The sequence below is a fragment of the Oncorhynchus masou genome, chromosome 21 (genome assembly GCF_036934945.1).
Source record: "Oncorhynchus masou masou isolate Uvic2021 chromosome 21, UVic_Omas_1.1, whole genome shotgun sequence".
Taxonomy (NCBI): domain Eukaryota; kingdom Metazoa; phylum Chordata; class Actinopteri; order Salmoniformes; family Salmonidae; genus Oncorhynchus; species Oncorhynchus masou.
Window position 1 is genome coordinate 24,919,459 of NC_088232.1, and position 15,799 is coordinate 24,935,257.

At 43.0% G+C, this 15,799-nt stretch overlaps 1 protein-coding gene across 2 annotated transcripts in view; it reads right to left on the reverse strand.

Moving 5' to 3' along the window:
- Window positions 1-262: 262 nt before the first annotated feature.
- ehd4 (EH-domain containing 4) overlaps window positions 263-15,799 on the reverse strand; it is a 28,113-nt gene continuing 12,576 nt past the window's right edge. For both annotated transcript variants that reach the window (XM_064927865.1, XM_064927866.1), the window contains 4 exons: window positions 15,051-15,148; window positions 3,778-4,190; window positions 2,681-2,845; window positions 263-1,697 (listed from right to left, as the gene is read on the reverse strand). In XM_064927865.1, coding sequence (XP_064783937.1) covers window positions 1,140-1,697; window positions 2,681-2,845; window positions 3,778-4,190; window positions 15,051-15,148 — 1,234 coding nt within the window. In that variant the 3' untranslated portion in view covers window positions 263-1,139. The remainder of the gene's footprint in view (window positions 1,698-2,680; window positions 2,846-3,777; window positions 4,191-15,050; window positions 15,149-15,799) is intronic.

Genomic DNA, 15,799 nt, shown 5'->3' on the forward strand with positions numbered 1-15,799 from the left:
GGAAGTTGAAGGTAGCTAACAAGCTGTTCCTGTGGACTTCCAGTCATAGCACTAACACTAGTTAACAATGTCTCCAGAAACTACCTTCAACAGCCTTCAAACTGCACACACAGACATGCAAATTGTATCCATAAGTTCATCTGACTCTGGGTAAGTAGAAAAAAAAAGGATTTAAATTGCCTAAATGTCAGACTATTGCCTTAAAGCTGAAGAGATGAACATGCATATCACTTAAACTATTCCAATAACAATGTTACAAAAACACATTTTAACTTTTTATTACATTTACAATGTTTGAGTTTCTCTATATGCAAGACAGTGTACCATTTTTAACTTAACTATACAGACAAGAACTTATACAAAAGGCACAATCATAAACTTATTGCGAGTATCAATGATGTGTCCTCAAGGAATCCACTCCTGTCATAAGCACACAAACATGGGACAAAATGTATTTTGTTACCCAAACTGTTTATTTTGTTGCAAAAAGACCACCATTGCCTCAATGCTTGATTTTTCAAAACCAGACTGTGCTCTCTGAAAATAGAAATCTCTTTCCGGTAGGTAAAATGGCCAAGCCACTTAAAACAAGAGGAGATGCACTCTAACCTTTGTCAAGTCTATGACATCAACCTCTCCATGTGAACACTTCCTCTGTATCTCACCCAGACAGCTTCCCAGGATGTATTTGTTCAAGAATACAATTCCGCATATTTTCTCTCTATATTTTGACTACAGACTAAACATATTTGAGACAATTGTGAAATTGTGTGGCAGAATAGTACTGTAGGCATTGTATGGTAAGCACCGTTCCTGGATACTTATACAACTAACCTTCACAAATTAACTAAAGTGCAGTGTCAATCTTTTAAAATAAATCCTTCATTGATGAAAATAAAAGCTTTGGGTCAAAAGATAAAAATAACTTTAGTAAGGTCACTGCTTGTTTTTGAGTCAAATTTCCCCCCGCTTTATTTCCTGTTAAGACTGGATCACTGCCTATTTCCCAATATTCACACTAGCACACTACTTAGTATGCATGGCCAAAACATCACATCATACTACATAATGTATGAGTTTGGGCATTGGGACACAACAGAGTTGGAGTGTCCTCCACTGGTGTTTCTTTTGCTCGTCCTTTAGTCCGCGTCGTGGTTGTAGAGGATGTCAGCAACCTCGTTCTTCCTGTGAGCGGGAGGCACCAGGTGCTGAGGTAGTTCGGAGGGCAGCTCGTACCCCTCCAGCTTCACCTTGATCAGGTGCTGTGCCAGGGCAAACTCCTCGTCATCCAGCATGCCGTCTTTATCACAGTCCGCCAGCTTCCAGATCTTCCCCAGGACTGTGTTGGGGAGACGAGAGCTCATCATCTCCTTCTTGGCGTTGACTCCACTAATTTTCCCGTTGATGGGATTCAAGGAGTAGAAGATCTCGTCGTACTTGTGCTTGTCATGGCTCACGATCCAGTCGTCACAGTCAGACCCGGCGCTGATGCCCTCTCCGTAGCCCTGGCCAAAGGGCCCATCCTGGGAGCCCTCAAAGGCCCCGCCGCTCACCATAGCTGGTGGTGCCTTGCTCTCCTCATCGCGGATCATGGTCATCAGGCCGGAGATCTTGTTGGCCAGCATCTTGTCCACAGACTCGATCAGCTTCATCTTCAGGGAGGGGAACTTGCTGAAGTCATAGTGCTGGAGTTGCTCCTGTATAAACAAAATATATAAACAAAAGACACAAAGAACGTTCAGAGATCAATGTAATTTGTTGTGGCACAAAATCACACATTACAGGCTTCCTACATACAACCAATAAGTAGGGTGCATGTAGGATCTGGATCAAAGGGACCCTAAAATCATATCAGGGTTAAGATTACGGTGGGTTGACCAAAGGGTATGTTATGGTTACATTTCATTGTTTGACTGTTTCTGATTGACAGGTCCCTGAGGTGCTGTGTAGAACATTTTGTTAAGTAAGACTCCCATGACTAAAATGCAGAGGAATTTGAGACTATGGCGGGTGGTCCCGCTCCTCAACACACAATAACAGGACCGGGCATAACACTGCTCCTCGGGGATCCACACATACTAGAACATGCTCAATGTGGAGCACTCTCTCTAGACACCGTCTCATAACCAGCTGCAATGCTCTCGCGTCCAAGTGTTGTGATGATTTTCTAGGTTCAATGAGTTGAGCTACTCCCTTCCGAATCCAAAGCCAGGCTCAGTCTGCCTCTAAGGCCTGGCTCTCGCTCTCCTGTGTAGCTGACAGAAAACAGCTGCGTTCACACCGAGCTGGGGAAGTGCCAGCGGTGTGGCCGTCTCTCTCGCTTTCAACTGGATGGAAACGTCCGGCAACGATGACATTCTGAATCATTGTTGATGACCTATCCCCTTTACTTGAATCTACACGTACGGTCTCACAACTCCCTTGAGGTGTTCAAGATTACCCTTAAATCGGTTTAGTTAACATTTGACAATACTCTGCATTTTCAGATGAGCCATTGAGTTGCACCTAGATGATAACCTATCATGCGTCCCAAATGGGCACGCGATTCCCTTTATAGTGCACTACTCTTGACTCGGGCACAGATAGCGCTGGTCAAAAGTAGTGCACTATATAGGAAATAAGGTGCCATTTGGGACACACTCCGCGTTCATTCTCTGGAGACCATGGTAACTCAGCTGACCTGCATCTTGACGACGTTGGGGAAGTCTCCGGCGGATATGTGGTGCTCTCTCTGCAGTATGGTGTAGATCTCAGGAAGTCGCATGATCAGTTCCTCCTTCTTCTTCTCCTTCCCAAACAACGACGGCATCTCTTTCTTCAGGTAGCTGATGATGTAAGCATGCACCTATGAGAGAGAGACAGAGAGAGAGAGGTAATGTATAAGTATGTTTCAGCATTAATCACCTGTCTTTTGAATTCATTTGCAGATTTCAGGTTTCCACATATTCAAATAAAGTTCATATTACACTGTAGGTATGGGGTCATGCTGCTGTCGAGCAAACTCGGTCTACACCTGTGTGGTTCCCTTCCTTCTCCATGCTTTGATATTTTCATCTGATTTCATAATGAGACTTGCACAGTATGTGTGAACTCAAATTGTATGAGGGGAAATGTTAAGGTGGGTTAAAAATAGAACACATCGGAAAGAAGTTGATTGCATGGGTCCTTTAACCTCTCCAAGCATTGTTGGACCAGCAGGGTTATCAATGTGTTCGCAAGTGCGACTCCACCTTTTAAGATGTCCTTGCCAGGGGAACATTCACACCAATGTTTACACTAACATGTCCTCAATAAAGGGAAGGAAGTTCGCTCCGGGGGACAAGGTAAGGTTTTGCCTTTAGTTTCCATATTATGTTTATTCCTCTTGGAAGCAGGCAGGCATTGTGGGATGGACAAACAGACAGACAAAGACAGACAAGGTTGGCGTAAACATGGCAGACAGACTGGCAGGGATGGGGTGGGAGAGGTTGAGAGGGTGGGTAAGCAGGGTCTTAGTTTTTGGTTAGGACGTCATACATTCTCCACTGACCAGGGAAAAGGGCCAACCTGGGGGTACAGAGTGCTTTACTACATCACATGGTCTCACACTCACACACTCTCAGCATAGAAGGAAGAAATACAGAGAGCTGCGGGATTCCTGTTTTTGTTTGTTTGATTATTTTAGATCCACATTAGCTTTTTCAGAAGCAGCTGATTTGGGCAGGGCAGAAAGCACAGGATTTGGTAAGGCAGAGTGGGGAGAACAGTAACGGTAGAGTTACCGTAGCAGCTTATTACCTTAGCAAGTCGAGCCCGTTTGATGAGGTCATTGAGTTTGCGTAAGGCAGCATTCCGAGGCAGGCTCTGAATGTCCTTGAAGAGGTCTTGCGTCTCTGCCTCAAAGAGCCTACGGTTTTCCGTGTTCCGCAGGGGTTTGGCCCAGAACGAACCCAGGTAGACCCTCACCACCTCGGGTGTGTTTATCACCTTCCCCAGGGACCACATCAGAGCTCCATAGACCCTCATCAGCTGCTGGCTATCCACCTGGTCAGCCTTGTTCAGCACCACGCGGATCTTGTCGTCCTGGCCACGGAAGGCCTTGATGGCCTCAGAGAACTCGTCTGATATGTCCAGTTTGTGGGCGTCAAAGAGGAGGATGATGCGGTCCACCCGCTCCCCGAACCATCGCAGCACCTCTGAGAAATCATAGCCTGTTGAGTGAAAAAAAAAATACACAATCATGACGCTCAGCCAACATTGAAGAGGTATCACTCTTCGATAAACATTAATTATAACTGATATACAGTGGGGCAAAAAAAGTTTAGTCAGCCACCAATTGTGCAAGTTCTCCCACTTAAAAAGATGAGAGGCCTGTAATTTATCATAGGTACACTTCAACTATGACAGACAAAAATGGAGAAAAAAAAATCCAGAAAATCACATTGTAGGATTTTTAATGAATTTGCAAATTATGGTGAAAAATAAGTATTTGGTCAATAACAAAAGTTTATCTCAATACTTTGTCATTGCCAACAAAGGGTATATAACAGAGGTCAAATGTTTTCTGTAAGTCTACACAAGGTTTTCACACACTGTTGCTGGTATTTTGGCCCATTCCTCCATGCAGATCTCCTCTAGAGCAGTGATGTTTTGGGGCTGTTGCTGGGCAACACAGACTTTCAACTCCCTCCAAAGATGTTCTATGGGGTTGAGATCTGGAGATTGGCTAGGCCACTCCAGGACCTTGAAATGCTTCTTACGAAGCCACTCCTTCGTTGCCCGGGCGGTGTGTTTGGGATCATTGTCATGCTGAAAGACCTAGTCACGTTTAATCTTCAATGCCCTTGCTGATGGAATGAGGTTTTCACTCAAAATCTCACGATACATGGCCCCATTCATTCTTTCCTTTACACGGATCAGTCGTCCTGGTCCCTTTGCAGAAAAACAGCACCAAAGCATGATGTTTCCACCCCCATGCTTCACAGTAGGTATGGTGTTCTTTGGATGCAACTCAGCATTCTTTGTCCTCCAAACACAACGAGTTCACTTTTTACCAAAAAGTTCTATTTTGGTTTCATCTGACCATATGACATTCTCCCAATCTTTTTCTGGATCATCCAAATGCTCTCTAGCAAACTTCAGATGGGCCTGGACATGTACTGGCTTAAGCAGGGGGACACGTCTGGAACTGCAGGATTTGAGTCCCTGGCGGATTTGAGTCCCGTAGTGTGTTACTGATGGTAGGCTTTGTTACTTTGGTCCCAGCTCTCTGCAGGTCATTCACTAGGTCCCCCCGTGTGGTTCTGGGATTTTTGATCACTGTTCTTGTGATCATTTTGACCCCACGGGGTGAGATCTTGTGTGGAGCCCCAGATCAAGGGAGATTATCAGTGGTCTTGTATGTCTTCCATTTCCTAATAATTGCTCCCACAGTTGATTTCTTCAAACCAAGCTGCTTACCTATTACAGATTCAGTCTTCCCAGCCTGGTGCAGGTCTACAATTTTGTTTCTGGTGTCCTTTGACAGCTCTTTGGTCTTGGCCATAGTAGAGTTTGGAGTGTGACTGTTTAAGGTTGTGGACAGGTGTCTTTTATACTGATAACAAGTTCAAACAGGTGCCATTAATACAGGTAACGAGTGGAGGACAGAGGAGCCTCTTAAAGAAGAAGTTACAGGTCTGTGAGAGACAGAAATCTTGCTTGTTTGTAGGTGACCAAATACTTATTTTCCACCATAATATGCAAATAAATTCATTAAAAATCCTACAATGTGATTTTCTGGATTTTTTTCTCTCATTTTGTCTGTCATTTGTTGAAGTGTACCTACGATGAAAATTACAGGCCTCTCATCTTTAAGTGTGAGAACTTGCACAATTGGTGGCTGACTAAATACTTTTTTGTCCCACTGTAGCTGTACTGCTATTGGTTACAGTCTTGTCTGCAGAACACCTGCTTTACAATCTATTGCAATGTGACGATTTCCTGCACTTGAAAAGATAGATGGAACACAAACAAATAATCAGACACAAATCCAACAAAAAGTCTGATTTTTATACATCCTCTATCTAAGAGCTCTACAGTGGCCCAAGGGTGAAAGCTCCATCTTTTATTTATTTTCCCAGGTAAGTTGACTGAGAACACATTCTCATTTACAGCAACGACCTGGGGAATAGTTACATGGGAGAGGAGGGGGATAAATGAGCCAATTGTAAACTGGGGATTATTAGGTGACCATGAGGGTTTGAGGGCCAGATTGGGAATTTAGCTAGGACACCGGGGTTAACACCCCTACTCTTACAATAAGTGCCATGGGATCTTTAATGACCTCAGAGAGTCAGGACTCCCTGCTTAGCTTCAGAAGCAAGCCAGCAGTGGTATACAGGGTGGTATACAGGGTGGCATGCTGCTGGCTTAAAAGGGATAGTGCGAGATTTTGTCAATTAAGCTCTTTTTCTACTTCTAGTCAGATTAACTCATAGATACCAATTGTATTTCTCCGCTACTATTTTTATGTTTCTGCAGCTATGCAAGCTGTTCCGAGAGACTTCCAATCATTGGCTCAATGCTAGTGAAACTACCTTCAAACTGGACACTGAGCCATACAAATAGTATCCAAGAGTTAATCTGACTGGGTAAGTAGAAAAAGAGCGCACCATCTCTTTAAAGGTCACCACTAATGTTTATACAACAGCCAACCAGTGACTACACTCTGGTCCTCCTGAAATAGAATGAGGGTTGACATATGAATGACAGATATATCCTTTATGTTTCTGTTGACTAAATACACACTATTGGAGGTTCAAACACTAGCCTACAGGTACAGGTAAAACAAAATGTGCATGTGTCAGCTGTGGCACTCCTTTTCTAAATAAACCATGTCAGGTTGTAATGAAAACGGGTCCACAAAGACAGACACCTAGATCGTCTTACAGATTTCTTGAGGCGTATCATATGCTGGCCCATTGACAAGTATCGCAGACTGTCGCCAGTAAAAGTGTGCATACATGCATTTGCAAAGGACATTACAATCAAATGATTGCCTGGAAGACGAGGCATATTGTGATTTTCTTGAATGAGCAATAATCCTCAAATAACTGTGCTTCAATTTCAAAAGGAAAATGTAAAAAGTTGCCTTCGAGCAGCAATCAATTTCCCTTTAATGCCTTGTTGCTAACACAAACAAATGGCAGGGATTACAAGGCTATAAAAAATGAGAGCAGCCTAAAAGGGCCAAGCCATTTAGGAGGAGTTCTGAGAGAGGATAGTGTGGGAACTGTCAACGCTGTAATGACGTGAGAGAGTACTCAGAGGACATTGGTATAGACGGACACTCATGAAACAAACTTAATCGGTATGACTAATTTGAATCAATTGGAACTTGGAAATATATCAATACCACTTCTTATTCTGATAACTACTCAGAGTTCACCAAGTACAGTAATCATGAATGACTTAATTTGGTCATGATGTTTAAGTCATATTCAAAAACGCCCACTCTGTCATTTTGAGGAGTGGACCTTTAAAAATGTACAATATAATTCAACATGAAAACTACTGATGTTGTGATGCTATGATGAGTCATTGAAAGAATGTTTAAATGGCTAGAGCTTGAGGAAAGCAACCTCAGCTGTACACAGAGAGCAACCAACAACAGATGTAGAAGAACGCCCATATCCCCATGGTATGTGTCCCATATGGCACCCTATTCGCTACATAGTGCATTACTTTTGACCAGAGCTCTATGGGCCCTGGTCAAAAGTAGTGCACTACATACCGTTGAAGTCAGAAGATAACATACACCTTAGCCAAATACATTTAAAACTCAGCTTTTCACAATTCCAGACATGTAATCCTCGTAGAAATTCCCTATTTTAGGTCAGTTAGGATCACCACTTTATTTTCAGAATGTGCAATGTCAGAATAAGAGTAGAGAGAATGATTTATTTCAGCTTTTATTTCTTTCATCACATTCCCAGAAGTTCACATACACTTAATTAGTATTTGGTAGCAAATCAAAATCAAATCAAATTTATTTGTCACATACACACGGTTAGCAGATGTTAATGCGAGTGTAGCGAAATGCTTGTGCTTCTATTTCCGACAATGCAGTAATAACCAACAAGTAATCTAACTAACAATTCCTAAACTACTGTCTTATACACAGTGTAAGGGGATAAAGAATATGTACATAAGGATATATGAATGAGTGATGGTACAGAGCAGCATAGGCAAGATACAGTAGATGGTATCGAGTACAGTATATACATATGAGATGAGTATGTAAACAAAGTGGCATAGTTAAAGTGGCTAGTGATACATGTATTACATAAGGATGCAGTCGATGATATAGAGTACAGTATATACGTATGCATATGAGATGAATAATGTAGGGTAAGTAACATTATATAAGGTAGCATTGTTTAAAGTGGCTAGTGATATATTTACATCATTTCCCATCAATTCCCATTATTAAAGTGGCTGGAGTTGAGTCAGTGTCAGTGTGTTGGCAGCAGCCACTCAATGTTAGTGGTGGCTGTTTAACAGTCTGATGGCCTTGAGATAGAAGCTGTTTTTCAGTCTCTCGGTCCCAGCTTTGATGCACCTGTACTGACCTCGCCTTCTGGATGATAGCGGGGTGAAGAGGCAGTGGCTCGGGTGGTTGATGTCCTTGATGATCTTTATGGCCTTCCTGTAACATCGGGTGGTGTAGGTGTCCTGGAGGGCAGGTAGTTTGCCCCCGATGATGCGTTGTGCAGACCTCACTACCCTCTGGAGAGCCTTACGGTTGAGGGCGGAGCAGTTGCCGTACCAGGCGGTGATACAGCCCGCCAGGATGCTCTCGATTGTGCATCTGTAGAAGTTTGTGAGTGCTTTTGGTGACAAGCCGAATTTCTTCAGCCTCCTGAGGTTGAAGAGGCGCTGCTGCGCCTTCTTCACGATGCTGTCTGTGTGAGTGGACCAATTCAGTTTGTCTGTGATGTGTATGCCGAGGAACTTAAAACTTGCTACTCTCTCCACTACTGTTCCATCGATGTGGATAGGGGGTGTTCCCTCTGCTGTTTCCTGAAGTCCACAATCATCTCCTTAGTTTTGTTGACGTTGAGTGTGAGGTTATTTTCCTGACACCACACTCTGAGGGCCCTCACCTCCTCCCTGTAGGCCGTCTCGTCGTTGTTGGTAATCAAGCCTACCACTGTTGTGTCGTCCGCAAACTTGATGATTGAGTTGGAGGCGTGCGTGGCCACGCAGTCGTGGGTGAACAGGGAGTACAGGAGAGGGCTCAGAACGCACCCTTGTGGGGCCCCAGCGTTGAGGATCAGCGGGGAGGAGATGTTGTTACCTACCCTCACCACCTGGGGGCGGCCCGTCAGGAAGTCCAGTACCCAGTTGCACAGGGCGGGGTCGAGACCCAGGGTCTCGAGCTTGATGACGAGCTTGGAGGGTACTATGGTGTTGAATGCCGAGCTGTAGTCGATGAACAGCATTCTCACATAGGTATTCCTCTTGTCCAGATGGGTTAGGGCAGTGTGCAGTGTGGTTGAGATTGCATCGTCTGTGGACCTGTTTGAGCGGTAAGCTAATTGGAGTGGGTCTAGGGTGTCAGGTAGGGTGGAGGTGATATGGTCCTTGACTAGTCTCTCAAAGCACTTCATGATGACGGAAGTGAGTGCTACGGGGCGGTAGTCGTTTAGCTCAGTTACCTTAGCTTTCTTGGGAGCAGGAATGATGGTGGCCCTCTTGAAGCATGTGGGAACAGCAGACTGGTATAGGGATTGATTGAATATGTCCGTAAACACACCAGCGAGCTGGTCTGCGCATGCTCTGAGGGCGCGGCTGGGGATGCCGTCTGGGCCTGCAGCCTTGCGAGGGTTAACACGTTTAAATGTTTTACTCACCTCGGCTGCAGTGAAGGAGAGACCGCATTTTTCCGTTGCAGGCATTGACAGTGGCACTGTATTGTCCTCAAAGCGGGCAAAAAAGTTATTTAGTCTGCCTGGGAGCAAGACATCCTGGTCCGTGACTGGGCTGGATTTCTTCCTGTAGTCCGTGATTGACTGTAGACCCTGCCACATGCCTCTTGTGTCTGAGCCGTTGAATTGGGATTCTACTTTGTCTCTGTACTGACGCTTAGCTTGTTTGATAGCCTTACGGAGGGAATAGCTGCATTGTTTGTATTCAGTCATGTTACCAGACACCTTGCCCTGATTGAAAGCAGTGGTTCGCGCTTTCAGTTTCACGCGAATGCTGCCATCAATGCAAGGTTTCTGGTTAGGGAATGTTTTAATCGTTCCTATGGGAACGACATCTTCACCGCACGTTCTAATGAACTCGCACACCGAATCAGCGTATTCGTCAATGTTGTTATTTGACACAATATGAAACATGTCCCAGTCCACGTGATGGAAGCAGTCTTGGAGTGGGGAGTCAGCTTGGTCGGACCAGCGTTGGACAGACCTCAGCGTCGGAGCTTCTTTTTTTAGCTTTTGTCTGTAGGCAGGTATCAGCAAAATGGAGTCGTGGTCAGCTTTTCCGAAAGGGGGGCGGGGCAGGGCCTTATATGCGTCGCGGAAGTTAGAGTAACAGATCCAAGGTTTTTCCGCCCCTGGTTGCGCAATCGATATGCTGATAAAATTTAGGGAGTCTTGTTTTCAGATTAGCCTTGTTAAAATCCCCAACAACGATGAATGCAGCCTCCGGATAAATGGTTTCCAGTTTGCAAAGAGTTCAATAAAGTTCGTTCAGAGCCATCGATGTGTCTGCCTTTAATTAGCCTTTAATTAGTTTATCTTGGGTCAAACATTTCAGGTAGACTTCCACAAGCTTCCCACAATAAGTTGGGTGAATTTTGGCTCATTCCTCTTGACAGAGCTGGTGTAACTGAGGCAGGTATGTAGGCCTCCTTGCTCGCACCCCCACAACATGATGCTGCCACCCCCGTGCTTCACGGTTGGGATGGTGCTCTTTGGCTTGCAAGCCTCCCCCTTTATCCTCCAAACATAACGATGGTCATTATGGCCAAACTGTTTTATTTTTGTTTCATCAGACCAGAGGACTTTTCTCCAAAAAGTATGATGTTTGTTCCCATGTGCAGTTGCAAACCATAGTTTGACTTTTTTTATGGCGGTTTTGGAGCAGTGGCTTCTTCCTTGCTTTCAGGTTATGTCGATATAGGACTCGTTTTACTATGGATATATATACTTTTGTACCTGTTTCCTCCAGCATCTTCACAAGGTCCTTTGCTGTTGTTCTGGGATTGATTTGCACTTTTTAAAATTGCTACCAAGGATGAACCAGACTTGTGGAGGTCTACATTTTTTTCTGAGGTCTTGGCTGATTTCTTTTGATTTTCCCATGATGTCAAGCAAAGAGGCACTGAGATTGAAGGTAGGCCTTGAAATACATCCACAGGTACACCTCCAATGGACTCAAATAATGTAAATTTGCCTATCAGAAGCTTCTAAAGCCATGACATAATTTTCTGGAACTTTCCAAGCTGGTTAAAGGCACAGTCAAGTTAGTGTATGTAAACTTCTGACACACTGGAATTGTGATACAGTGAATTACAAGTGAAATAATCTGCCTGTAAACAATTGTTGGAAAAATGACTTGTGTCATGCACAAACTAGATGTCCTAACCGACTTGCCAAAACTATAGTTTGTTTTAACAAAAACAATTGTAGAGTGGTTGAAAAACTAGTTTTAATGACTCCAACCTAAGTGTACGTAAACTTCCGACTTCAACTGTAGGTCTATAATCAATAGCCTAACTGTTAAATTTGCCTGGCTTTGTAAATCATCCATACAATCCATTCGGAAAGTATTCAGACTCCTTCCCCTTTTCAACATTTTGTTGCATTAGAGCCTTATTCTAAAATGGACAAAAAAACAATATTTTCCTTATCAATCTACACACAATGCCCCATAATGACAAAGTGAAAATCAATTTAATTAATTTTAGAATAAGGTTGTAACGTAACAAAATGTGGAAAAAGTCAAGGGGTCTGTATTACTTCCAAATGCACTGTAGATCTTGTCATGACGTGGCCCTTTCTGGGTGTAGATCATGGCTACCTCCCCTCTCCTACACCCAGGTTCTGTTATCTCAGGTTATAAATTCTTGGCGGAGACTCTTTCCCCCTGGTCATGTGGAAAAAGAGAGCACAGAGAGAGAACAATGGACACTTGGAGACACCTAATTCACCAAAATGATAGAATTAAACATTGTTTCTGCTTTTGAGAATGATCCCTGGACACTTAAGGGGCAATCATGTTGAGTGTGTTTCATTTGGTGATCTCATGAGGTACAGGAAACACACATACTGGTATCTCTTAAAGTCTACATTCCGCAGCTATCAAGTTTACATCTAAATATTGTGAAAAGTATGTGACTAAACATGAAACTATTTGTGAAAAGATGTAATGTGATATTAACCTTCTAAATAAGAGTATGGATTTTCATAAAGATTAACTAGTCAGTCAGTGGCACACCTCCATGAGCCCAGACCCAGATTAGGTGTCATGGTCCGCCCTTTTCTACTGTTACATATAAAACCCACTCATGACCCAATTCACGTCAGACTAAGCAAACCCCAGTGTGAGCTGGGGTCACGAATAGTTAGGAGTAAGCTAACCCCAGTGTGAGCGGTGGTTGCAAATGGTTGAATTTCTGAGACCAAAACATGCCAGGTGACGCTGGTGTGTGAAGTGGTTTTGCCATCGTACTATGGTCTAAAGGCCAGTTTTATTGCTTCTTTAAATCAGAACAACAGTTTTCAGCTGTGCTAATGTAACAGTGTAACTTCCGTCCCTCTCCTCGCCCAACCTGGGCTCGAACCAGGGACCCTCTGCACACATCAACCACAGTCACTCATGAAGCATCGCGTCACAAAAGCTGTGGCTGCAAGGGGAACAACTAGGTCTCAGAGCGAGTGACGTCATCAATTGAAACGCTATTAGCGTGCACCACCGCTAACTAGCTAGCCATTTCACATCAGTTACACTAACATAATAGCAAAAGGGGTTTTCTAATGATCACTTAGCCTTTTAAAAATGATAAACTTGGATTAGCTAACACAACGTGCCATTGGAACACAGGAGTGATGGTTGCTGATCATGGGCCTCTGTACGCCTATGTAGATATTCATTTTTTATTTTTTAAATCAGCTGTTTCCAGCTACAGTAGTCATTTACAACATTAACATTGTCTACACTGTATTTATGATCTAATTAAGGATATTTTTTAAAAACTGGACAAAACAGTGCTTTTCTTTACAAAACAAGGGCATTTCTTAGTGACCCCAAACTTTTGAACGGTAGTGTATATATAAAATATTGTTAGAACAGACTCTGATTCACTTAGGGTTGTTTACATTGTTCCAAATGGTCAGAAAAAAATATAACATAGTAATCTAACAGCAACTGTTTGGCTCACATAATACTCACGCAATGGTTGCTCCTATACCCTCCAGTAGTTTCCACAAGTAAGTCAAATGTCTCCCACATATCTGACTTCCCTTTTCCCTCCTGAGCAACCAGTAAACACTTGCTCGTTTTGAGTTTATTTCTCACGTCCTCCACATCCATTTTGTTTTAACCAATTTATTGATGTGAGTATGATAGGCTATAGGGCAGGACCTATTGGTCACATGCATGCGATGCTTACATGTTTCACGTAAAGAGAGGGAATGTCTTTCTTAAACAAAGTGATTTCGGTAACAGAACTTTTCAGTCACAAACAAGAAAGAAACTAAAATGGCTGTAATTATGTTACAGCTTCAGCAAGGACAGTGTGATAAAATCTTGCTGTGCTGTGGTGCCTTTTCACCGCAGCAGGGAGGAGAGCAACAGCTTGCGCCAGTCACACAGGCACTCGCTGTCATTTCTTTTAACATAGTGTGACCATCGGGCTCTTTTTTGAGTAATTTACGTGTCTTAATTATTCAAAACAGTGTGCTTGAAGCATCAGACAAGCTCAGTGGATATGCAGTTGATTTTAATTTGTCTATATATGGAAAAATAAGTAAAAACATTTCCACCAATCGATTGGTTTAAACAGGACAAATCTAAGTCAACCAAAATGTATTTTAGTCGTTGGACAGCCCTAAAAGCAACACCTCACAGCACAACAGCTCTCCCTTACCTGACCTAGATATTTTGTGTGTCTGTATTAATATGTAGGCTGTGTGTGTCATTTTTACATTCATGTACTTCTGTCCTCGAGCTGTTCTTGTCTATTAACGTTCTGTATTGACATGTTTCCTGTTTTGCGTGGACCCCAGGAAGAGCGGCTGCTGCTTTCGCAACAGCTAATGGATATCCAAATAAGATAAGCAGCCAAAATCAAGTTTTTTTCACAATTTCAATTCACAAGATAGAATGAATGCAGGCATCAAGAATTGAACCTCTGCGATTATTGAGCTTGGATGCTGTCATTGGACGCGACGCAACATGAGCGCAACATGGGCAGTAGAGCAGCTTTCATTGATTTTTAAAGGAAGCATTCCCTCAATGGTTGATGTCTGACTGCAACGCCAGTTGCCCAATTGTTGCAGTGTAGCAGGGTCGTAAGACCTACTTCAGTAATACTTCATATCTGAGGGTCTCCAGTGGAGGCTTGGAAAGCCAATGTTAGATTCTAATTATGGAGAAAACATAACTACAGCACTGGAGGCATTGCATCATGTTGTGATATTATCAGATGTAATATTGGTACAATTAGGACAAACAGCTGGCATAGAGTGACCTATCTGTTGACAAGAACTACACAACACACTTAAAACAGCCATACAACTCATGCATTGACAATTTAAAATCACACTTGATAGCTACCCATTTACCATTAGTTTTATCAAATTAGTGCACTTTTGAATAAAAAGCCAGTATGTTAAATATCTGCCCCTGTGAAATGTATACAAACAAGCATAGACTTGTTAAATTGATTCATCACAATAACTTTGATTTCTTAAAGCAATGTACAACCATAGCTCTCCCAAGTTGGGTATTTTGATTGATACAGACCTTCCTCCTGTATCAATCAATGCCACATCTCAGCTCGATAGCTAGCTACTGACCTCGGCTAATGCGTTGCTTCTCTCCGGACAGGATTCCTGGTGTGTCAATTATACTAATACCCCGGAGGACCTGGTTAGGTATCTGGGAACAGATTAACCTACAGGAGAAGAGAAAACACAATACATGTTACAGACATGAATTGAAGAGCAGCTCCTGAAAAACACCCTGCTAAACTCAGGTTGTCAAAACATATTAAGGATGTTTTCTTCCTCTTTTTTTTTACCCCCATTCTTTCCCATTTCTAAGCTGGTATGTTGTTGGAAGAGCAGTGATTCAGCCATTCAGATTAGATCGCGTGTGATGGTAACAGAGATGGCTTTAGTGATCGCCGTAAATCTGGCTTGTTGGCAGATTCAGGCCAACACTAGTGATGTATATTATTTTTGTCTGGGCACTTGGGCAGGAAGGATTCAACTGCAAAAATAAAACATGATGTAGGTCTAGTATGCAACCAGTGTGCCTTCTTAAGCTCTATAAATTCCGCTATGTAAAATAACTGATACTCCAAGTGACATCTTGTGTGACGCACATTAACGTCCACTGGAAACAATGTGCATTGTCAGAGGTTCCTCTGGAAAGGAGGAGATGTCCTCTGCCCTGTCAGGAATGTCTTTGACCTTAACTTGGCCAAGTGTCATATAAGTACTTTATACTTTATTTCCCATGGATTACAAACATCTGGAAATAGGAAACATGCTTCAGACAAGTGTTGTTTGGTTAAAGTTAAAGCTAAGAGAACCTCTTGCCT